Source organism: Mytilus galloprovincialis, chromosome 9 (assembly GCF_965363235.1).
Source record: "Mytilus galloprovincialis chromosome 9, xbMytGall1.hap1.1, whole genome shotgun sequence".
NCBI classification, from domain to species: domain Eukaryota; kingdom Metazoa; phylum Mollusca; class Bivalvia; order Mytilida; family Mytilidae; genus Mytilus; species Mytilus galloprovincialis.
In genome coordinates, this window is record NC_134846.1 from 86,875,327 (window position 1) to 86,902,542 (window position 27,216).

The 27,216-nt window shown below is 32.7% G+C and overlaps 1 protein-coding gene across 14 annotated transcripts in view; it reads left to right on the top strand.

Annotated features, from left to right (window-relative positions):
* Window positions 1-359: 359 nt before the first annotated feature.
* LOC143046249 (uncharacterized) overlaps window positions 360-27,216 on the top strand; it is an 80,180-nt gene continuing 53,323 nt past the window's right edge. For 3 of the 14 annotated variants that reach the window (XR_012969108.1, XM_076219299.1, XM_076219307.1), the window contains exons 1-4: window positions 361-896; window positions 3,996-4,077; window positions 19,956-19,981; window positions 24,861-24,896. Coding sequence is in view for 13 of the 14 variants with exons in the window: in XM_076219299.1 (XP_076075414.1) it covers window positions 633-896; window positions 3,996-4,077; window positions 19,956-19,981; window positions 24,861-24,896 (408 nt within the window). In the remaining variant the exon portion in view is untranslated. Of the gene's footprint in view, window positions 897-3,995; window positions 4,078-19,955; window positions 19,982-20,908; window positions 20,936-24,860; window positions 24,897-27,216 lie in introns of all 14 variants that reach the window. The other 11 variants (XM_076219308.1, XM_076219302.1, XM_076219310.1 and 8 more) reach the window with 9 other exon arrangements.

Consider the following 27,216-nt stretch of genomic DNA (forward strand, 5'->3'; position numbering starts at 1 on the left):
CTTGTAGGTTTTTATTAATGTGTCTGTGTCTATGTCTTTTTAACAGTTCTCGCACCATTCAGTTCAAATATTTGTCACAGACGCTGTATAAGTTAACTAAGAATCAGTCATTGAACTATCATATTCATTTATATTTTATGAAAACTTATTTATTTGAAATCAGTTTTATACTTTCTTCTGTAAAGGATTCTGTTGAACCTTTTCGTATCTATACTGTATAAAATTTTGATCTCCCGACACCCATGCAGCAAATCGTCTGCTGTCAATATACTCGTATAAAACTTTGATCTCAACACACCCATGCGGTAGTCGTTGATGTAAATACTGTGGTATTATAGTGTGATGATGGATCTTAATAGCAAATAAATAGACGTGACATTTATTCATTTAATGCACATTTTAGTGAAATAAATTATTCCGATTAGTGGCGATATGATATACATAATGATGTATATTGCGTATCTCCTGCACGCGACTTAACCATCGTCTGCAGATAAAGTTTTGTACCATAATCCAACTGCCTCGCTTCACTTGTTAGTATTTGTTAGAGTCATTCACACGTGGGGTGCTATTGTAGTGTTATAGATATGAGTTAAAACGCAGATTTTATTCTATTTTGTTAGGAATTTATAATGGAAAAACATGCACAATTCCTTCAAGGAAGTGTGAAAAAGAAATCCGGTGGCAGGATTAAATGTACTTTGTGGATAGTAGCCACTGTTGCCACCAGTTTTGTAATTGTTTTACTTGGATTTTTAGTATGGTCATTAGTTTCATATCATCAACATGTTGTTAATCTAAATTCTAGAGTGGAATATTTAGAAAATGAATTCTCAAACTATAAAAATGAAATAAATGTGATAGTAGAAAGACAAGTAGAGGAATTATTAAATAAGGTAAGTAATGAAATTAAAAAGGCTATCAAAATGGGATACATTTTTCATTTAAAAAAAAAATCTGAAGATGAAGAACTGATACTCTTATCATAAGTTTATGCCGAATATTGAAGTAATCAAAGGATATACAACCATTTTTGTTTATACTACACGACTAAGTACTGTTACGAGACTTATATAGATATGAGGCCTATTTGAGAAAAAATGTTTACTTAATAAAACGACTAAATAAGTAACTTATATCAATCCTGTCTATTGATTGATTGATTGTTACGACCAGTGGCAAATATTTGTGTCTTTTACATGAAAACAACACTTTATAAATTTAGAACGACTGAATCGGTTTACTGGATGAAACCGTCATCTGGACCCATCATCGGGAACGACTGAATCGGTTTACTGGATGAAACCGTCATCTGGATCCATCATCGGGAACGATTAGAACGACTGAATCGGTTTACTGGATGAAACCGTCATCTGGATCCATCATCGGGAACGATTAAATAAACCGTCATCTGGACCCATCATCGGGAACGATTAGAACGACTGAATCGGTTTACTGGATGAAACCGTCATCTGGACCCATCATCGGGAACGACTGAATCGGTTTACTGGATGAAACCGTCATCTGGATCCATCATCGGGAACGATTAGAACGACTGAATCGGTTTACTGGATGAAACCGTCATCTGGATCCATCATCGGGAACGATTAAATAAACCGTCATCTGGACCCATCATCGGGAACGACTGAATCGGTTTACTGGATGAAACCGTCATCTGGACCCATCATCGGGAACGACTGAATCGGTTTACTGGATGAAACCGTCATCTGGATCCATCATCGGGAACGATTAGAACGACTGAATCGGTTTACTGGATGAAACCGTCATCTGGACCCATCATCGGGAACGACTGAATCGGTTTACTGGATGAAACCGTCATCTGGATCCATCATCGGGAACGATTAGAACGACTGAATCGGTTTACTGGATGAAACCGTCATCTGGATCCATCATCGGGAACGATTAAATAAACCGTCATCTGGACCCATCATCGGGAACGATTAAATATAAAGATTAGAACGACTGAATCGGTTTACTGGATGAAACCGTCATCTGGACCCATCATCGGGAACGATTAAATATAAAGATTAGAACGACTGAATCGGTTTACTGGATGAAACCGTCATCTGGACCCATCATCGGGAACGATTAAATAAACCGTCATCTGGACCCATCATCGGGAACGATTAAATATAAAGATTAGAACGACTGAATCGGTTTACTGGATGAAACCGTCATCTGGACCCATCATCGGGAACGATTAAATAAACCGTCATCTGGACCCATCATCGGGAACGATTAAATATAAAGATTAGAACGACTGAATCGGTTTACTGGATGAAACCGTCATCTGGACCCATCATCGGGAACGATTAAATATAAAGATTAGAACGACTGAATCGGTTTACTGGATGAAACCGTCATCTGGACCCATCATCGGGAACGATTAAATATAAAGATTAGAACGACTGAATCGGTTTACTGGATGAAACCGTCATCTGGACCCATCATCGGGAACGATTAAATATAAAGATTAGAAAGACTGAATCGGTTTACTGGATGAAACCGTCATCTGGACCCATCATCGGGAACGATTAAATAAAAATTTAAAAACCATACATGTGTAAATACTTGAATAACTTGCTAGTCAACTGTATGAAAGGGACAAACAAAAAGTAGCCAAATTCATCTAAAATCAACTCTGCGATAGTTGGAAACTTATTCTTAAATAATTTATGAAATCATTAACAATTTTGGGGTTATCAGGTTACTCACTTCGATTTTTTGTAGACAAATTTCTATATCACATGATATTTCTTTGGAAAAACCCGTTACTGACCAGTTAGTTTCAGATAAGCATAGGAAGACTCACAGTGGAACAGTAGGCCCACGGCAACATACATAAATACATATTAACTTTATTTCCTTCTGATCATTAGATTTTGCAACATACAACGCACAACTTTCTTTACTGGTTATTTCTTCGTATACCAACAAGATGAACAACAAACAATGAGAGCGACTTTACATTAAAATATTGCCCATTTCTTAGTTCTTCGTAGAAGATTTGTCTCGCGTACTTTTGATGCCATTTGATCGATAGAGATGTTTGATTAAGGACATTAACATTATCTATACAGGACTTGAAGGGTTACAAAGTCAGTATACGAACACTTTGCTGACGGTGTTTGTCCGTAAAAGTCAGCAGCCGTTATTTATTGAGGTGACAATTTATTTTATTTATTTTGGGTTTTCCTAAGAAGATTTATTGGAAGCGAGTAGGAGTTTGTTTTTTTAAATTTAAGGAAAGAATATATAGTATTAGTTGTGTATTTGCTGTCTCATTATGAATGCGCCAATGTCATAAAGTAATTTCATGAAATGAATTTATCCTGTAGTTAGAATTGGCGCACTACGTTTGCGCGCATTTGGGGATTTAAATGTTTTACGTTTGCGCGCATTCATTTTACAGGTAATCTCAGGTAAAAATATAAATAAAAATTATATTAAATTATTAATGACTATATATTTTTTTTGTATATTCATAACGGATATGACTATCAATTATTAATTAATAATTTTGAAAATAGTTTGTTAGTTCAAGTTATGTATTATTCATATTGAATTCTAAAACCAGGTATAAACTCCGCTATAGCTTTAGGTCAAGTTACAATTAATGGGCTATGTCACAGATTTTCTTAAAATTTTGCATACACCTTTTACTTGTTGAAATATATATCTGACAATCGAAAAAACATGCGGCTTTATCTCTTTTTTCCCCTGTCTTAGGAGACTTAGACTAACTGAAGGGGTACTGATACTTGTAAATAATTGAACAAATTAATAAATGAATAAATATTATTACCTGTATTTTACCTGAGTTTACATGTCAAAAAAAATAAGTTATCAATGTAATCAAAAGCTGCGCGCAAACGTAATGATTTTTGCGCGCAAATGTAATGGCAATGCGCGCAAACGTAATGCACCGGTTAGAATCTGTTCAGTTAATCGGTGATCTTTTTTTTCTTTTCCAGAAATTAAAACATGTAGGATATTTACCTAACAGTGAAGAATATGATCGGGTCAAACGTCAGAGTAATTGTATTTGTCCGCCAGGTAAGATATTCTGACTACATTTCCCCAGGTTATAGCTTCTCGTTTTACAACATATTTAAATTCCAGGGTGATAATACGCCTTTGTAATTGTGGGTTTGTATTGAATACATAGAAATTGAGGGCATGGGAAAGCTATTCATACTGCGGGAGGAAAACTACTTTATATACAAAACTAATTATTTCTAGTTTCAGTTTTCAGTACTTGACGATGTAATGTTTACAAACTATATGTAAATTATTTCATTTGATTGATATACTGACGATAGTTTACGGTTTCCCTTATGTTTATGGATATTTGATAATGACAGGCTATAATTGCTATAGAATAGAAAACCACTCTCCCACAAAGCAAGATGTAACACAATACCAGTAAACATTCAACTTCAACGTAAACAAACCATATCTATCATAACGTTTGGGGAGATAAAATTCGGTCCTGGCCCTACATTCAGGCCCAATAAGCGCATTGGTTTGTTGGTTGCTTAAACTTTGATTAATAAGAGTTGTTTATGAGTATTCAGGACTGACTCCAATAAATCATTGAGAAGAGGAACTTTTTTGTACTCCACTCGCAAAAATTGGAATAAAGTATTGGTTTATATTGTGCGAGAATTAACTTATCTGTGGGGTATGCGAACAAAGTTCCTTTCTCAATTTCTTGACCCGTCACGCTATCTGAATATGTGTACTTGAAAATCAATTCTTGGTCTCAACGCCCTTCAGTCCTTAGAAGAAAAATCATCCCTACTAATACGTATATTTTGATTTTTTTAAATAGCAGAAAATAATCGGTATAGATCTTTACTGAGATGTGCAAATTTTGAGAGAAGAATGTAACTCATTTGTAAGACTTTAAATGGAAATAAAAAATAAAATAAACATTATCTTATTTTTACGTTAGTTATTTTAAAAACACAGAGTACATATTCTGTGATTCAGTTTTCTCTTTTTTCCATACTTCTATTATTTTCTATAATGAGATAACTCTCATTATGTAACTTTTATAAAGAGGTGTGTAGTGAATTAACATACATGGTTTACGTTTACAAATTGTGACTTGGGTGGATAGTTCTCTCATTGGCACTGATACCGCATCTTCTTATATTTACGCATTTTGCTTTTAGCCAGAAAACGTTTCTTATTACCGCATTTTTCCTTCCAATTTTTGAAAACAGATTACAAGAGCTCTATTCTCATACTTTTTCATGAAGCTCTTTAGATTTCTTTTCATCTCACAAAATCAGGTTTTCCATGTATTATCTATACAAAATGTTATAATTTTACACAGCCTTTAGTATGAAGAAAAGCCCCAAGACCCATGCTTTTTGTTTTGAAGGCTTGTGTATTTGATAGATTATTGTTTGGGAATGTCAATATTTTCTTCTGGACTGCAATTTCAATTATGTGTCGCATGTCCTCTTTTGGTATTATTTTTTATATTATTTGTTTCGATATGCAGATGTCTATTTTTTTTAAAGAGTTCATCTCTTGGCCCTTTTCGTATTACTGTTTCTTACGGTATATGGACAATTTTATAGTATTTAGCTTTCAGTATTTTTGTGGATGTCCTTCATATACTAGTACACTGTATAGTTTTTAATTCTAAAAACGCATAATTATATGCGAAGTTCGTTTTCTTCAACATTTCGGAATTCTTTACTATCTATAGTATATATTCAGTGAGTACTTTTAAGTAACTTTGTAATCATTATTAGATATATTTACGATTAGTTATCTAACTAATCGAAAGATCCCGTCTTTTTATTTCCTAGTAAACACAAGTTAGTTCCTGTGACTTATACAGATTTTCAGAAGTATATTAAGGAGTTTATTAGTAAGATAGGCAGGAATCCACGACTATTTTCTACCCATAGTTTCCGCCGAGGGAGTGCGACGTTTGCCTTTGAATCTAAGGTGCCTGCAGAGTTAATACAAGTTCATGGTGATTGGGCAAGTGATGCCTATAAATTATATCTTCAATTTTCTATCCTGGGCATTGAATACAAATATAAGTAACCATTCAAATAATTCTAGAATGGATCCTTTAAGAATAAAAAGAAGAATATGTATAGCCAATTAGACAAACCTCAACTGTAAACCAAATGATGTAGAAGATAAGTAAACGTACGACCTTCAACAATAAGTCTTTAACAAGCTTTAAAGGTATCGACATGACAACTGTAAAACATTTCAAACCACAAAACTGATGGTCTGTATACATCAAAACAATAAGCGAAAAACAAATATGATACACATCAACAAACGACAACTAATGCACATGCAACATCTGGTGGGTGGGTGGGGGGGGGGGGGGGTGTTTGCGGACGCCCATTACAACTCTTCAATAACATAGAATAGTAGTGTAGCAAACCTAATGAACTCATGACTTTATACTTGTTCTGAAGATTTCAATAGAAAAACAAAGGATATGGGTCATCCATCCAGCGCATGCCGAGTAAAAAAACCCATATAAAGCAAAGGAACAGCGCTTATATTGGTGTTCTTCATCTCAAAGTGATAGTAGTGAGGCCTTCAACACGAAGCAAAAATAACCAAACACTCTCATCTCACTGCATGTTTACGACAGCCCCTAGCACCGGTTTGAGTTGATTTTTTTGCAAAAATAATTTTGATTGACTTTGTTAGATGTAACACTACCTAATCGGGCCAGCTCAAAAAGAACATCCGGGAAAGTAGTACATATTCAAAACCAAATAGTTCCTACGCATAAGAGTATAAATCTTAAACTATGTACATGTAGTAGAAAAAGAAGCGTTTTCTACAAATGAATGCAATTTGTCTACTATAAGATAGACAACATATGATCTGTGATAGGCTATCTATACAGGGATGTTTAATGATCAAATCTGACTTTGAAAAATGAGCTTGCCAATGTTCAACAGCTCTGTGATAAAAATCAGATGCAATAACATCTATCTCATTCAGTTTGAATTTCAATTCTGTCCAAAAATACTAATTTCCCGTTTACAAAAACATATAAAATGGAATTATATTCATAATGAAAAATCGACGAATCAAATTGAATTGATTGCAGTATCTATTTGCGAAATTATAATTAAACTTCTGGAAGATATCCTCGGAATAACTAATGTACAATTATTGTGGTGAGAGTAGGATGTAGTGTGAAGGGAGAGACAAGAAAAGTCATTAACTTCAAACAAATCAAACACCACATCCCTCCCCCTAATGAAAATAAAAACTGTATTTCATGCAGCAATATCCTTACATATTGTTTTCCAGGATTTAAAGATGTTTTTTGGGTATTTTTTTTCTCAGTGATTTTCAAATTTTCACGAAAAAAGTTTAGGTAAACCTAAACGTTTGGTCTCTTTTTTATGAATGTATGTGCGTTATAATTTGGAATTATTCTTATATATGAGATAGCGCATGTCATACAATACGGCGGTCATCGCATCACTAAGCATATGTAAACTGTATTATTGAATACAATTACAATTTGGAGTATGTTTAGGCATTCCCAGCGGATTGATAAAACTTAAGAGAAATGGGAGAATTTATCATTTTAATATCCATGATGCTTGTATCTTTAAAAATCAGATCGGTTTCATTTTTTTTTTCGTAGTTTTTTTTCCCCGAAGAATGGTCATCGCACTTTAGTGATCGGAAAATGAATTGACGTCATTATACCGATTTTTGATTGTATTTGTAACAGTTAATAAATTTGACTTGGTATTAAGTATACTGACTTATAAAACGTTGATTAATCTCCAACAGATGGATCTAAACATCTGCCATGTGCTGTATCTAGTCTATCTTAACTTTCTTACATTTGCCAAATTTTTGTTTCAGTGATATGAAATCTTATAATATTCTGGTTTTTACTTAATACTATCGAAATCGTTCACTTTTCTAAATTAAAGTTATTTGCTTCTTTTAACATGAATCTAGTTTAAGAGTTCATGATTATTTGAAAACACTCGTAGAACAAAATGTCTCGGACTTTGGCCCTTTTATTTTTTGGATGATCTGCTTTGCTTCTTCCTTTTATATGGTATATCTTCAAAGTTACTTTTACTCGATTGTATAGAATATACAGTGGAATATACGGTCCTTCAACCTCTCAAAATTATTTCAAACATCATTGGTATGTGTTCGATTCTTATCTAATCCGAAAATGTTGCATTTTTTATCCTTCAATATAAAGTTCTTTGTTTCATTTCATTCTTTAAAAATTAAACAACTTACCGAAAAAATTAAAAAATGAGAATATTTTTACAAACTCCCGTATATATTATTAGGTCTTGGATAAGAAAACTGGACGCTCATAAAAGTTCTTAGTCAGGGTTCTTATAAAGATTAAATGCAAACGATTTACCATGTAATTATTTTCTCTGTATCCTTTCAAACTCTGACAGTTGACATTTTATTTTGAATATGTTAAGCTAAGAATTGCAATACGCTTTATTGCAATTGGACACAAAACGTAAACGCCACTGTCTTGTCCTGCGTGTTTTAAGATGTACCAGTCTTTGAACTTGATCTTTTGACTCTTACAGATAACTTAATTGTGAACAATGTAATTATATATACTCGAATGTTACGGACAAATGGGTCTTCGAGTGTCTTTCCATATCCTCGATGCAACCATTCTTAAGTATTTTTATATCTGCCACCCATGGAGTCGAACTATTTCGAAATTAGAAAAACACGTATGTCTGACTTTTTAAAAAGTGCACAATGAATCGATTGGTTAATCTTCGGATTAGTTGAAAAAAGCCCTTTGACGACCTCTTTTTAAACACAAAACGTTATTTTTTGGTGTGAATTATTAGTGCACAGTTCAAGATTTGTAGGTTTTCCGTAGACGGTGAAGCCATCTGGTCTTTGATACAATTACAAATGTTGTTATCCAGTATTCGGTGTATTTGACTGTAAATTAAGCATCTTTACTACACACCTTTGAAGTGAAATAAAATATAATTCGGGTTTTACACTTTCACATGTGTTACGGGAATTTATATCCGTTTCAATGCTGTCATAATTAAGCATATATATACATGCGTATTCTACATGCTCTTGTACTTTCTGAATTTGATTGCAACAAACACAACCAGGTTGATTGACTTAAATTCGAATGAAATAGTAACTCTTAGTTCACTCATAATAGGCGAACTGTATGCAAGTCGTTTCCTGTATGACTAGTGACTTTTAAAAAATGAAGGGTGTAAGCATATAAACAAGTGCTGCAAGTAGATATAGGAAGATGTGGTGTGAGTGCCAATGAGACAACTCTCCATCCAAATAACAATTTAAAAAAAGTAAACCATTATAGGTCAATGTACGGCCTTCAACACGGAGCCTTGGCTCACACGGAACAACAAGCTATAAAGGGTCCCAAAATTACTAGTGTAAAACCATTCAAACGGGAAAACCAACGGTCTAATCTATATAAAAAAACTAGAAACGAGAAACACGTATAAATTACATAAACAAACGACAACTACTGTACATCAGATTCCTGACTTAGGACAGGTGCAAACATCTGCAGCGGGATTAAACGTTTTAATGGATCCAAACCTTCTCCCTTTTTCTGAAACAATAGTATAACATCACAACATATAAAAACACACGATAAAATATCAATTGGCAGGCCTAACTCAGTCAAAAAACGTAAATTAATACACTATGAACGAATAAATTTAATTAAAAAATTAAAGTTCACCAAATAACACCCGCCCCTTTCAAATTCCATGATTTGTGGGAAACCTTAATAAAAAGCAAAATTGGAGGTACACACTCGGCTGCACAACGGCATTGTATATATTTCATAAATGATAAAGGTTCTGCGGAAATGTCATTAAATCACAATATAGGAGTATTTAGCGTATCCAAATGAGAACTATATGGTGTGCAGATATGTAGAATTCAATGTCATCCCAAAGTAAACCCCAAAAATCATTCAGATAAAGAAACGAAAATGTACATCGTATAAGTAAGATTCTATAAAAAGTGGAACAAAATTATGTCAAGCAGTTTAGGAGCACTGAGTTCCTAATAGAAAAGTTGAACCGTAAGAAGGACGAACAAACCAACTCCCTGACCACTATACTTGGGCACCTTTAGACAGAAGGACGAACAAACCAACTCCCTGACCACTATACTTGGGCACCTTTAGACAGAAGGACGAACAAACCAACTCCCTGACCACTATACTTGGGCCACTTTAGACAGAGGGACGAACAAACCAACTCCCTGACCACTATACTTGGGCACCTTTAGACAGAAGGACGAACAAACCAACTCCCTGACCACTATACTTGGGCCACTTTAGACAGAGGGTTATGCTAGGAAATATAGTATGAGTGTATATGAATAATAGAACAATATACTATAGTACAAGAACACGGAAATTTGGACTTTACCCATAATCGCTTAATTATAATTCTTTTACACTTTATTAGAATATAAAAACGCATGTAACTTAATAGTAGTCCTCCATGGATTTTGTACTGTGCACCTTGATCAGACTATATTGTCTGCAATTTGAATATATTATATGTATATGTAATGTAAAGCCTTTAATGTGGAAGCTTTCATAAACAAACAATCCGAAGTGAAATAATAATGGTTATTTGTGTGTCCTGGATATCAAAATTCTACAATAACCCATGCCAATACACCTCTTTATAGTCAACTTTTAGTTTTCTTGGTTTAAAAAAAAATCATTTCCAACAAAGATCGTCACTTCCGATCTTTACTCTGTTATGGCTGAAGTTTTACAGTTGCTTCTGATAGAAGTATTTTTATCAGCTATGTACATTGCTACTAATTGACTTTACAGTTCAGTAAACCGTACAAAGTTTCCAAAGACACAAAGTTCAGAATTTAGGTATACGACAGACTCTCGAGACTGCTCAGTGGCATCCAAATAAAAATAGATAAAAGGCAAAAGGAGCATTTGGATATTGCATTGGTTATTAGCTGATTATGAACGCGAGGCTATTGCTCACATCCTATTTTGTCATCTGTGAGATGTTATAATCGGGATTCTTTCATGCTCAATTTGTAGTTTGAAAATAAACATTACCGGTCATGGATATCGGTATGTACCTCATTATCAACTACCATAACAAATATTTCATGCACTGACAGCCAATTGTTAACCTGTCCTAAAATGGCATCGCCTGATAGCACACCTGCATAAGTCAATTCAAGGTGCAAGGTACTTTTTTTTTATATTCGCCCCACCTAATAGTACAACTGTATGAGTCAATTCACAGTGCACGGTACTTTTTTTATATTCGCCCCGCCTAATAGTACAACTGTATGAGTCAATTCACGGTGCACGGTACTTTTTTTTTATAAATGCACCGCCTAATAGCACGCCTGTAAAAGTCTGTTAAATCTACACAGTATAAAATCAATGTAGTGCGAATATTCAGATTTATGTGCATTTTATTTACCCATGAAGTATTTCAGAATTTAGAATAATTTCCAAATATTGTGCAATAAAATAATCAGCGTTACAGGAACCTTACAGAAACATTTTATTACATTTTTTTTCTCGGTTTTCCTTATCCTTTCAATCATTGATCATTCATAGCTATAATTCTATAGCATGCTAAACTAACCTAAGCATGTAAACTAAACAAAGTATGCAGAAGTTGTAAAATTAATAAATATAAAATGTTCAGTGTTCATTCCACTATCGATATAGTCGGTGATTTCCTCCTCATCAAGGAAGCATCAAGTCGTAGGAACATTAAAAGATAATGTCTGGCTGGTGTGAACAAGATAAACACCGATTATTGTCTAATTTATTTTTTATTTAAACCATGTAGCTAAGAGATACGTGAATTAACTTCTGCACCCAGTGTCAGTTCGATAGATCTAAGAGATGCACCAAGCAGTTAATAGTTTTCTTAACTGCAGTTAGACTGGGTAACATCAGTTTAATTGTTGCCCTTTTAGTATGCACTATAGATTCATGACATTGAAAAATTGCAATTTGTCAAAAATATACAGAAGTAAATCATGAATGTAATTTTGTGTACTCTATATAGTATCTTGATCAATGACTTCGATGGTAATGTAACATTCCACGTAGAGCATGAACACTACAATTCTTCGCTTTAAGAAACTTCACACAGTCTAAAGATAAACTGTGTTTCCTTTTTTCATCGTCACTTAGAAGTATATATAGATAAAGGAATGAGTGGATTTTTCCGATTAGCCAATTTAAGCGAGGTATATAACTTGTATGGGAGATCAAAGTTACCCCGAGTTGAAACAGGTGCAAAGTGCATACCTTTATAAGATTGCCATATATACTGTCCGGACATTTGGCTATTGTTGAAGACCTTGACCTCAGCATTACTATTGGGTTGGTATTTTGTCGCTGTTGGGTTTCTGTATCATTAACGTGTACCTAGTCAGGATGTGTCAGTTGTTATCCATTCGTTTGATGTGTTTGAGCTTTTAATTTTCCCTTTGATTAAGGACTTTCCGTTTTGAAGTTTTCTCGGAATTTATAATATTTTTGTGATTTTACTTTTAACTGCACATTTTCTTATACTCTCAATGGCGAATGTAGAGTATTTTTTGTTGTTGCTGAGTTTAATTATCAATTGATCGTTACCCTTAGGTGTAAATCAAGATACGGACCAGACATAACTGTGTATATGTGTCTTTTTGGTATGCCTCCTTTCAATTTCAAACGTACAAACAGACTTAACTGTATACATGTTTCATTTGGTATTAATTATAATCTAAGTTTCATTGGAATGAACAGACATACATATATACATGTTATACCTTTGGATGGTTTTACACTAGTCATTTTGGGGCCCTTTATAGCTTGCTGTTCGGTGTGATCCAAGGCTCCGTATTGAAGACTGTACTTTGACCTATATAATGGTTTACTTTTACAAGTTTTGACTTGGATGGAGAGCCATCTCATTGGCACTCACACTACATCTTCTTATATCTATATACATGTGTCTTTTGGTATGCTTTTTTCAGTTTCATTGTATGAGCAGACATTAAGAAGGGATATAGTTACGATACTGTTGTCAGGTCATTAAAGATTGCATATTTTGGCGTTAATATTGATTGACTTATAGGGTCTTTGCATCGGAACTAAACACATTTATTCAAAAACCAGTTGTTGGCATGACACGGGTTATGTTCTTCTCATATATGTTATGATGGTATGATACTAAACCCCTAACGGGAAGGATTGTGCCTGATGTTCATATGATGAAATCATAATCTTTCAGTCAGTTTAATTGAAGTCTGGAGCTGGCATGTCAGTTAACTGCTAGTAGTCTGTTGTTATTTATGTATTATTGTCATTTTGTTTATTTTCTTTGGTTACATCTTCTGACAACAGACTCGGACTTCTCTTGGACTGAATTTTAATGTGCGTATTGTTATGCGTTTACTTTTGACTACATTGACTATGGTATAGGGGGAGGGTTGAGATCTCTCAAACATGTTTAACCCCGTCGCATTTTTGCGCCTGTCCCAAGTCAGGAGCCTCTGGCCTTTGTTAGTCTTGTATTATTTTAATTTTAGTTTCTTGTGTACAATTTGGAAATTAGTATGGCGTTCATTATCACTGAACTAGTATATATTTGTTTAGGGGCCAGCTGAAGGACGCCTCCGGGTGCGGGAATTTCTCGCTACATTGAAGACCTGTTGGTGACCTTCTGCTGTTGTTTTTTTTTCTATGGTCGGGTTGTTGTCTCTTTGGCACATTCCCCATTTCCATTCTCAATTTTATAACTGTATATATGTGTCTTCTGGTATGCTTCCTTCCAGTTTAAATGGTATGAACAGTCTTGACTATAAACATGTGTCTTCTGGTATGATTCCTTACCTTTTCTTGGTACAGATCTATATGATCAATATTCGCCAATCTTTGAACTATTTAATGAAAGACATCATCTATGCCTCGCACCGTATTAAGTATACGAATAGTTTTGGTTTCTATTTTTTCTTAAAGGATAATTTTAGTTTCTAATTCTTCCTAAAGGAATTTTGCCTCATACGATCTCTCATACGGATACAGGAACAAGTCTGTTAGAAGGGGAACACGTTGGTACCCATATGCATGTCTACTGTCTGTAGAAAACACCTTTTTCAAACAGTATGTACCAATTTAGGAATATGACAGTTGTTTTCCATTCGTTTGGTTTTTGAAATTTTTGATTTTGCCATTTGATAAGGGACTGTCCGTTTTGAATTTTATCTTGGAGTTCGAAATTTTTGTTATTTTACTCTTAGTAAATAAAAGAATCCAACATCTTGATGATGCCATTTTCATATTTTCAAATTTGGTTCATATCCAATAAAGAATAAAAACAAACGTCGAATGATAAAATCGTCCAAATAAGTCTTTTCAAAGCAAAACATAAATAACAAGAATGTGTTCATATTACACGGATACCCCAATCGCACTTTAACCTGATCTTCACACTATCATTTTCTATGTTCAGTGGACCGTGAAATTCGGGTCAAAACTTTAATTTGGCATTCAAATTAGAAAGATCATATCATGGGGAACATGTGTACTAAGTTTAAAGTTGATTGTACTTCAACTTCATCAAAAACTACCTTGACCAAAAACTTTAACCTGACTCGGAGAGTGGGACGAACGGACGAACAGACGAACGGACGCACAGACTAACAGACGAACGAACGGACGGACGGACGGACGGACGATCGGACGCACAGACCAGAAAACATAATGCCCCTCTACTATCGTACGTAGGTGGGGCATAAAAATATATTCGAAATTTTGTAAATATCTCTCGAAGGAACCTGAATTCGTCAAAGAAATACCTCAAATCTCTCTTTTTACATTTTTAAATTTCGAATGCTCTGGAACCCTATCTAAATCGAACAGGAGTTTGTTTTCATCTCGATTTTCATAGAACCGTATATCCGGCGTGACGAACGAATGAAAAACAAACTATTTTATGTTTTGCCTTAATAGACTTTGCATTTTTTATTAGCTATTACTAGTGACTGCTGCTATAACGCATCTACGGATAAAACACTTGTAATACTTTGTAGTATTTTATAGTTTGTTACCGAATCTTTATACTATTCTTAAGTTGAAATCAGCGTTGTAATTGCATAATAAAGTCACCATTCTATCAGTAAAATTATGTAATAATTATAATAATTCATAAAATCATTAACAACAATGGGAATCAGGTGAAACAATGGAATAAAATCCTGTCGGTTATTACTGTTATTTGATTAATGACTTCTTTGACTAAGAATTTAGTAGAAATGTTACAAAATCAACAATACTCCTAAATACCATCTGGTAATACGTGGCAGCAGTGCCAAAAATGTTGTAACGTCGTGCATCATTTCCTTCTATTTACACCTTATGTACGCAATGAAGTCAATCAGACAGGTAATTCGCCGTGCATTCACGCATGGGACAATTTTCAAATTATTAATGTCAACATAATCCGTAATACTGATTGTGAAAAGCTATTATTTGATGTAAAACATGGTAAACAAACATGCCTTGGGATCAGTGAATGTGGTATCAGTGACAGAACCAATTTTTGAAGGGATCCGGGGTTGGAAGCCCTCCCTTTTTTGACGATCAATGCTTTTGAAAGGGAACATATGGTTAAAACCACCCCCTTTGTTCTGGGTTGGATCCCCCTGGATATGATTGTCAATGAGACAAATATCCGGCTAGAGCAAAGTACGAGGATGGAATCATGTAACTACTAGTAAAAGAATTTGCTTCTTAGGGTCTCTGTACATTTTTAATATAATTATAATATATATTTTTGTTTTACCTAAAACGCACCTTTGTAAAAGAGGGACGAAAGATACCAGAGAGAGAGTCAAACTCATAGATAGAAAATAAACTGAAACACCATGGTTAAAAATAAAAAGCCAAACAGACAAATAATAGTACAGAAGACACAACATAGAAAACTAAAGACTAAGCAACACGAACCCCACTAAAAACTGGGGGTGATCTCAGGTGCTCCGAAAGGATAAGCAGATCCTGCTCCGCATGTGGCACCCGTCGTGTTGCTTATGTTATTACAAATTACAAATTACAATTACAATTACAAATCCGGTAAATAGTCTAATTCGGTAGGTCAGGACTTTGTAGTAACGACATAAGGAACATATCCGATATCTGTGACACGGTTCTTCCATAACGGCCAACCAACTTGTGATGGCGTCCGAAAAATTTACGAAGGCACTTCACCATTTGGAACTCTTGGTTTAATATCTTCATTGTGAGTAGCAATCCTCTATAAAAGAAATCGTGATAGGAAATACAAGCCCGGGAATATCGTATCAATTGGGAGATATATATACTCCGTATGCATGCGCTGCTGGAATGTTGCTACATAGAAATGGAAAGTTCACAATTGGGAAGCTGAAATCATCTTCTTGTTGTAAGGTATTAAATAAACACAAAAAGCATACGTACAATGGCCAAGTTGTAGTAATTGCAATGGAAATGTACTCGATGAAATGTTTATAACATTTTGCATAAAACTTTGGCATGCAAGTCTCTTCTATTTTATTGTACCTACACAACTGAATCGGATGGATGAATCAAATCCCCAGTCATTCGATAGGAAATGAGAATTAAACAGATGTTACACGATGTTCTGTGTTCTGTAAGACAACACACTGATGTTTGTCACATGCTTAAGATGTGCATATCTGTTTGAAGTGTTTTAGTATTGCAATACTTGAAGTTTGTAGTTAATGTAATGAGGTATAATCAAGATACAAGATAAGATGTCGTCTTTTTACTACAGTTATGATTTATTGAAGAGTTGAAGTTCTACCATCAGGGGTAATACTTACTAATGGTTACTGACAGATACATGGTTCATAATAGTTAATTAAAACTCAATACTACTGCTACATGTTTTAATCATTTCACATATTAAAAATAACATGGGTTTCTATGAATGAGCGACACAAACACAAACAATTGTCTGCCGGAAGAGACAGTTTCAGACTTATTATAGACCAGGAAATGTGTACGACAAATGGGCTATTCAAGAAATAGTTGATCCTTCTATGGAAATTGCTGGAATTCCAGACACATATGGAAGATTCTGTATTTCATAACAATTGTTTAACTCTTTCTCATACCCTGTGGAAGATGCTGGAATTCAAAATATTTGTATACGCCCGTCAAAATTTTGACGAGACGAATTATGGTATACAAATGTCCGGTGTCCGTCCGACCGACCGTCTATTTGTCTATCCGTCTGTTCGGCGTAAACATGTCGCACCGTAACTTGAGAACGACTCATCAAAATTTCATGACACTTAATATAGTTGTTCCTTGATATGATGGTCAAACAATCTGTATACTTTTTGGTGAAAATAAGATTAAAACGTTTTGAGTTACGGGACTTTGTAACTAAAACAGGGGTGTGTTTTTTTTTTCACATGTCGCGCTGTATCTCAAAAATGATTTATGATAATTGCTTAAAACTTTACACACTTCTTAGTTATATTAATCTAAAGATCTGTATAATTTTGGCTCAAAATTTTATTTTAGAGTTATTGAGCTTTTTATTAAAAAAAGTGGGTTTTCACATGTCATGCTGTATCTCAGAAACTATTTGTGATTATTGCACACAAGACAACGGGCGTATCATGTGCTCATGGCGCAGCTGATTATTTTTATTCTCATTACCTATAAAAGATTTGTTTTAGTTATGAGTCAAATGTTTTGTCAATTAAAAGGGTGGAAATCAAGTTATACTTTTGCAAAATATGTATAAAATGATTCTATGGAATCATTTCTCCAAAAGGGAGGAATAAAAAAGTTGTGGAATAGCCTAAAATCACTCAAAAGAATTACGCAGAAAACGTTAATTTGATATCGACGTGACATCTTCATGCCATATATACATGAAAATGTATAAATTTATATCGTGTGACTGTTTGAAGTCGGTTTCTGTGTTTTTAGGTGTAATATTTTGTAATGTATGTTCGTTGTTGTTCTCATTGAGTTAGGCTGAACTATTCAAAAGACTGGGCTGTAATAAAACTCTCTAACTTCGTACTTTATTCGGCCTTTTATTTTTTTAACTCGAGCGTCACTGGTGAGTCTCTTATATAAGCCTGGTTTCTAATTGGAAAAATGTAATCCAAATTCCTATAGCCCATGCAAATATTTTTCTTTAAACAAAGAATTAATTTCGCTATTTTACTTTTGGCATCATTTTGGGTGAGAAATTAGTATCTCCACGATTAAAGCATACTTGAAATATGGTAATAATTTTACAGTGTAACAGCGTAGGTAAATAATTTGGTACATGCTATTTTTATAATGTAAAAGCATTCGGAATATTTTTATAATGAACTGTAATGTATAGTAAATGTTATATCTCAATTATATTATGTTATCATAATAACCTCTAACGATTTTACACGCTGAGAGTAAATTGTTATGGTGTTCATAATGTATTGTTTTAATGCTGAAATTTGACAAGTGCTAAAGAGGAAGGGATTTTCCTTTGGTTAATTTAATCAAAAGTATTCCAGTATAATGAATAAAGTTTGGATGTCATAAGGATTAATTTTCTGTAAAGACTTTTTAATGATAACATGGGTTTGACAGAGATAGGATATTGATCAAGGAACATCAGTGGCGAAGGAGTAGACCGGGGAAAAGTGGGGGTATGTTGTGCTGTTACAGCACACTCCCAAGTTAGGAGGGGGTTCACGGTTGAGCAAGAATAAACAAGACACATTATATAATTCGTGGTTGTCGTTTGTTAATGTCTGGCATGTTTTTGTAAATTGTAAATTATAAATTAGGCTGTTAGTTTTCCTGTTTAAATTGTCACGTTTTTAATGTCGGGCCCTTTTATAGCTGTCTAAAAGGTATGAGTTTTCCATCTTACTGGAGACTGTATGGTGACCTATAATTGCTTATATATCCCTGACCAGTCATTTAAGATAGTTGTATCATTGGGAAACATACCGGTTCTTCTTAGGTATCCTTATTATATTATTGTCATCATGGCAAGGACACTGCAGTTTTAAATGAAAAAGACTCCAAAAACAAACAACTGATCATTACCGTGAGACAATTGTCTAAGATGACATAAGGAAGACAATAGTCCTAGCTACTCCTGATGTTAGATAGATATAAAGATACAGTACGCCATGTATAAAAACACTAATGTGAGGATAATTTGTCCTAGATTTTTAATATATTTTTAATTCTTGTCTAATGCGTTTTTACAAGGATGATCTCTTTCCCCTTATCATTTTTTTCTTAAAGCTTTTAAGTCGTGTAAATCAAAGTTGTTTTAGTTGAAACAATCTGTACGTGTCTGTACCGAGAAATATATAAACTAGTGTGGTAATTTGGAACATAAGACTGCACTGAAGAAGAAATATTTGGATCATAGAATGGCCGGAAACGAATTTGATTTTACAATAAAGAGATCCGGTTATGGAATTTACGTACATGCAATGTTATAAATGTTCATTTGATCCTAAGGCAGCAACCATTTGATTTTCTGGGGGGGGGGGGCTATGGTTTTTTTTTCTGTGCAAACTTTTTTTTTCAGGGTCCAAAACAAATTATTTTTTTCACCAAAACCTGGAAACAAACTTTTTTTTCCAAAAAAAACCATAGCCCCCCCCCCCCCCCCCCCCAGAAAATCAAATGGTTGCTGCCTAAAAGCAGACATTCAAACAAGTTAGAATTGAATTTAAGCACAAAAACAAATACTCACACAAAAGCCATAGAACATTTAATCTTGATATACTGAAACACGTTTAATAGATTTATATGATTATGCATATTTGATATCCTTCTTTATATTTTGTAATACATTGTTAACTTTTTTTAACAGGTGCCCCTGGACGGAAAGGAGATCAAGTATGTATATTTACTGCTCTTATCTGTTGTCTGTTCAAAATTTGCATATTTTAAATAGCACTTTGTTTAGATCTGTCCTTTTAGAGAAGAAGAGGAAAGTTTTTGTTCCATTTAATGTATTTCATATGATTTTTCTGATATGAATAAAATACTAAATATTTCCTAAATTTTTTAAAAGTAAATACAGCTCATAGGATTATACATAGATATATGATAGGATTATACATGCATTCTTACCACACACATAGAATAGAATAGAATGGCAATTGTACAAAAGTATAATAGTGCAGACCTTGGATTTACTTCATATTGAGGTAAAGCTATATGATAAAACTATGTTTACCCTTTTTGAAGTTGAAAATTAAAATGTTCAAACCTTTTAATTTTGAAGCATAATGACACAAACTGTCAAAATAGCCTCATTTTGAGATCTTGTCACTAATATTTAGGTCAAGGTCTTCAATACCTTAAAAGATGCCTTGTACAAAGATTGTATTCATGGTAAAATATCTTTGCTGGTAAAGGCAATGTAGAGGGTTTCAAATCATTTATCTATAAGCTTACTTAAATTTTTGACAAAAGTTAAGAAGTTTATTATTTTTGCAATTTCATGAGCCAGATAGTAGTTGTTATCATACCCCTTCCTTTGAGTAAAATAACAAACCATTTAAAAGACCCAATTAAAAACTCAGATTTTGTAGATTTATGTATAACAATATCTGCTTGTTTGAAAAATGTTATATATTAAAAATATCAGGCATTTCGTCTTCTAAGAAATTTATTTTAACATAGTTAACCTTGAAAGAATAATTTATTTCATCCTATAAATTAGAGGAATAGTGAATAATTTGGTTAATCTACTAGTTATAAGATTAGAACATGATATATGTATAGATCTATGTTTTATGTCTGTCTACTGTACTACAGGGTATCCAAGGAAACAGCGGCTTTCCGGTACATTTTTTATTCAATTAATTTATAGCACTTATATTTTAAACACAACATGTTTATAAATAATGTATTAAACTAAAACAGCTTCCCTATTTTTAAACAGAACTCCTTAATATGCTCTTGTATATGATGAATATAGCTTAACATATATAATTATAGCTTCACTAATACTTGTCAAGATCACTTGACATCTATGGTACATGTACTTACATTGCTGCTCCTATTGCAGATTGCTTATACTTTACAAAATTCACACCGTAGATCTATTTTCATTGATGATGAAGGTCAGAATTGAACAAACAAACAACAAAGAAGTCAGTCAAATCAAATGTCTTATCAAGTAGTTATTGTCGGACAAATGGGGGACAAGTATTTAAAACTTTTTTTTTGTCTGTCTTGTCTGATCATAAGGGTTTATAAAGAAAGACATGGATACATGTATTACTAAACCAATCTTTTGCATACATGCAAGAGTTAATGAACTCTAAAATATTGGATTTATTTGGAGAAGGTTTAACAAATGCTTTCATATTGCTATAGCCTAATAACTTCATGTTCTTTAAAAAAATCATAGAAAAATATTTACATTTCATTGCAGGCAAATCATGAACAAATTAGTTTACCTTAAGTTTATTTAGTAAACAGATTAAGAAAGTTGTTTTCTTTGTGCATTTTGTAAACATACAAATTATTGTGTTTATTTTATGTAATGTTTCAAGAAGTAGAGTGTTAGAAGATTTTTGGATTAAAATCCGTTTTTCTCTAAAAAGCAGACCTAGTGTTACATAAACATTACGAGTATTAAGCAGATGTTGCACCGTCCCTAGTGACTTGGTAAATATTTACAAAAGAAAGTTTGTTAATAAATGTATCATTCTGTTTTGTGTCTGATGGGCCCACCGTAAATTGGCATATTCTAATAAATGGGATGTCTTTTCAAATGGAGTACATTAAGACATAACATAGCAAAAGATCCATTGCAGCAATTTTTTATTTTCTGTTTGTGGGATGATTTATGGTATACTGTTGTCCGTCCGTCGTTAGCATGTCTGATAGTAACTCAAAATACTTAAACCAATTTGCATTAAATTTTTGTGATTTTTTATATCTATTTACATGTGAGAGCTCCCTTTCAATTTTTTGAGATTTGAGATTTTATTTTTATTTTTATTTTTTATTTGGTTTTAATCATTAAAAATGGGGATTTTCTAGTTTACAATAAATCAAAAATGCATTTAGCGCTTTTTGTGAAACTTTGGTGACTGTTATATATCTGATAAAGTAACCTCCATTTAACTTTTTTTTTTAAATAAATTTCTGATATGACATGAGGGTTTGGATGGGGTTAAATGATTAAAGAATAATGCCCATAAAAAATGAAGATTAGAGAATAACGGGCAAAAAAATGAAGATAAGAGAAAAAAAGAGGTTAATTTTTTGAAGATAGAGAAAAAAGGGGTTAACTTTTTGAAGATTAGAGAAAAAAGGGGTGAAAATTAATTGTTTACAGAATAAAAGATCCCCCCATCCAGACCCTCATGACATAGAGGAGTTATAGAACTATAAACTCTGAAAAAGCAGCAGTAGTCCAGTCAATCTAGCACAAATTTGACCCTAACCTGAAAGTAATTGCAACAGAAGATTTTTTAGTTTTAATCTTTAGCATTATACCCCAAATATACACAGAAAAAAGTCCCATAAAATCTTACCTGAGGAAGACTAAAAAAAAAATCACCATTTAAAATTCCTATGGAGATTTGCATTGAAAAGGGAGATAACTCTTGCAAAAAAGGCAGAAATATCAATAAAAATTGATAAAAAATTATTACTTTACTGCTTCTATTCATCAGAATGTATTGATTCTTGATTTTTTAGCGGTCTTTAACAAATAACTCTAAAGGTGTTTTAATATACTTTATCAAGCTTTAATATAGATTTCGTAATTCATTATTTGACAATTTATTGAATTTTTCAACATGTCAAGGTAAAGAATCTCAAATTTAATAAAAATAATTAAGCATGTATTCTTCTTTTTGTGGTTTAAAGGTTCTTTAGATAAGTAAGATGCTGAAAAATAAAATATACAGATATAAACAATACCAGATTTTCACATTATTTTTTCAAAATGGTCACAAAGCTTCAAATTTGCAATTTCCTAAATGAAAAATGCTCAAAAAAAATAAAACTACCCATAACACTTCGGTTTTGTACATTTCATGAGCAGAGGATTATATGATTTAGTCAAATACAAACTTATAACCCCATCAAAGTATCATACTTTACACAAATTTCCAGAAAATCAACCAAAAACTGACCAAAAAAATATATATTTGCAGAGTTATCTCCCCTTCCAATGTTAATTTCCATGGGAAATTAAAAATGCTGATTTTGAGTTTTCCTCAAGTTAGATTTTCTGGGACTTTTTTCTGTGTATATTTAGGGCATAATGCTATAGATTAGAACTAAAACATTTTCTGTTGCAGTTAGTTTGAGGTTAAATTTTAGTTTGACTGGACTACAGGTGTTTCATGTGCTTATGGCAAAGCTCTAAATTATAACTTACAATTAAGAAAAAATTAGATGGTCTTTAATGAGGCCAAATCAGATGGTTATTCCAAAATCAATTTTAAAAAATATATTTGATATATTAGTGAACATCCTTAGAGTTTCATCCAGACAGTTTTTTGTAAGCATACCAGTTTGTGTATTACAGTATGCCATAGATATCATATCTTATTTCATCTGTACAAATTATAGTCGATGATTAGATTTTTGTCAATTGATTGTGTAGATAGTCAGTTCATCAGGCGATTATCATCTTAAAAGCTATATCATGTTAGAATGCGATCATTACATACAGATGTCTTATTAAATTCACAACTTTATTTGAAATTTTCCAAATTACTGCACTAAAATTATAATCATCTGACCTTATCTTTGATTAATATATAGTAAAGAAGATTTTCCTTCCAGAAATATTTGGCAGTAGATTCTAAGCATGCCTTTATTATCTTTCAGTGGTGAAGAATTTACTATTCATTTATTGTTTACGAGTTGAATAAGTCTTTATGTTTAATATATAAAAAAGAAGATGTGGTATGATTGCCAATGAGACAACTATCCACAAAAGACCAAAATAACATAGACATTAACAACTATAGGTCACCGTACGGCCTTCAACAATGAGCAAAGCCCATACTGCATAGTCAGCTATAAAAGGCCCCGATAAGACAATGTAAAACAATTCAAACGAGAAAACTATCGGCCTTATTTATGTAAAAAAAAATGAATGCCTGCCTCAGATTTTGAATCATTCTGAATATGCGTGACATATTTTCAACTGGAAGTGCTGCTAGCAACAATCAATCAATCAAATTTAAAAATGTGATATTAAAGAAACTATTTAATGAAACCTGCTGTTTGTTGGATATTTTTGTGATTGGTAATTTTATGAGAATTTCAGAAAAAACTTACTAATAAAAACAGCAAACATACAGATAAAAATTAAACATAACATGTGTTCAATTGTACTAAAGTATTAAAGTAATACTTTAAGTAATACCTGAAATGTTTTAAAAAAGATGGTCCTGTACAGAATTACTTTTTATTTTAATTCTAACCTTGTTTTTTTTTACAGCCATAGTTTAGGAAGTAAATTGACAAATACCTGTGCACTCGCTTTAACATATTACTATTTTTGCAAACAAACCTTAATAATAGAAAAACAAAGGATATGGGGTATCTATCCATCAGAACATGCACAGCAAACAATCACACAAAAAGCATTGGAACAGTGGTTTTTTTTCTGTTCTTCAACTCAAAGTCTCAAACAAGCCTATAGCTCATATTTACTTTTGGCCTTTTACTATAAGCAAGGAAGAGGTATGATCAGTATTCAGAACTTTATTTTAAGAGTACTATATTTCAGGGCAAGACAGGAGACCGAGGTTTCAATGGTTTCCCGGTTGGTGTTTTGTTTTAGCACCTTGGTCTTTATCCAAAAATCCATAATCATATACAACAAACCAATTTGTATACAATGTATATGCATGGCAAATGATTTTACCACTAAGAATGTTGATTCACCACTGGGAATGACTATTCAATAAGTTATATACACTTATCATGTATGCATATCACTTAAGAATAAAGCTTAGTATGAAAAAAAGGCATATGAAAAAGAAACTGAAGACATTTTGAAAATGTTAAAAAGTGAAATGTATTTGAGAATAGGAATTTAAATTTTTCACTTGATTTTTGTATTATAACAGCTTATAATGAAGATAAATTCAAACTTTAATGATTATAGAATAACAATCAAAGAATTCAAGTATAAATTATGTAGAAAATGTAAGAAAGTAATATCTTTTGCTAAGCACTGCTTTATTGTTTTAAACATAACGTCATCAACAACATCTTGACAGCAACCATTGTTGTAACGACGTCAGAGAGATCGGTTTTAATTTTACTGGGAAATCACAGCAATACATTACAACTATAGTAATAAGTCTGTTTGTTATTGTCTAATTAATTTGTTGAAGTTTATGTTTGTTTAATAGTGAAACGGTGGAATAAAATTGATGGCAAAATGATAGAAAAAACCTAGAATTATTAAAATGATATATAACTGGTTATAATATGACGTTCTTCTTACGGATGGAAACAAACCAGGTTCTAAACAAAACTTAGGTTGCACTTATTTGACATCGCTGAAATTACGATGTCAGTTGATCAACACCGCAGATCAAAGTGAACATCTAGTGGTCTTGAATAATCCATGGCCAGTTAACCTTTATAATCTATTATGCATGCTTCGCTTATTTCATCAACTTTTGCACTATATATACACACACATATATTTATATATAACTATATATAGACTAAGGTTGCCTTCTGCATTTGTATATACCTCTTTATTGTAATCACCCTCCATCTGTTGCCAGGTCCAACATTTATTTCTATCACACTTTTATCAGGAACAACTTCATATTTGGTCAGCTGCTTGCCATAATGAGTTTTTAATATGTGAGGAAAAATAAGTTGAATATCATGACATGCTCAATCAGTTTACTCATTTTATTGTGAAATGAATTAACAAACATGTAATATAGGTTTACTGAAATCCTTCTGTTGATGAGAAATATTTATTACAATATCTACATAAAATGTTGTTTTTTTAGAAAAGTAATTGTTCATTTCATCACTTTATGTTGCAGGGAAATATATTTTTCTTTAGGTACATGTATCTACTGAAATGTTGTATTTTAAGATTGTAATCATGCATGCTGGTATACTTGAATGTATTTATTTTGTCACCAAGGTTAAGCATATAAAAAGTTGTCACATGAACAGTTAAAGCATATAATAAGTTGTCACATGAACAGTTAAAGTATAAAATAAGTTGTCACATGAACAGTTAAAGCATATAATTAGTTGTCACATGAACAGTTAAAGCATATAATAAGTTGTCACATGAACAGTTAAAGTATAAAACAAGTTGTCACATGAACAGTTAAAGCATATAATTAGTTGTCACATGAACAGTTAAAGCATATAATAAGTTGTCACATGAACACTTAAAGCATATAATAAGTTGTCACATGAACAGTTAAAGCATATAATAAGTTGTCACATGAACAGTTAAAGCATATGATAAGTTGTCACATGAACAGTTAATTTGTTTCATAATTAGAGCATTTATTCCATATCCTTTCTTTTCCTATTCCAATTATATGTTGATCAACTTAATTTACATGAACCGTTGATAATATTTTATATTTTGGTTCATGTAGTTTATAAATTTAGATATCAACTCAATGTTTTCATGATAAGAATGTATTTTTGAAAGTTATAATATAAAAGTGATTTTGTAATTTGTAATTTATGTACTTTAAAATAAAGAGAAATTCTAATTATTTTTAATTTGCTCTAAAAGGTTTGAATATTCACAATCTAAGGCACCATGTTTAACTAATCCAATTCATGTAAAAATAAGGAGATTTGGTATGGTTGCCAAATTAAATGATTTTGAGTTTCAAAGTCAAATCTCATTTGTGGTTGTTAATATGTTTTTAGCCTCTAAGAAATTTCTTAATAATCTCTGGTCTTTTGACTCATTGAGAGTATTCACATCTAGCTATGAACCATTTTATGAGGCTGTGTCAAAAATAATGCCAGAAGCCAACAACAATGGCGAGTGACTGAATAAATGTGTTAAACTTAAAAAATGGGCATATAGAATGTAATTGAATAGTTAAGTTAAAGGAGGAGGGGTGCCAGTTCCA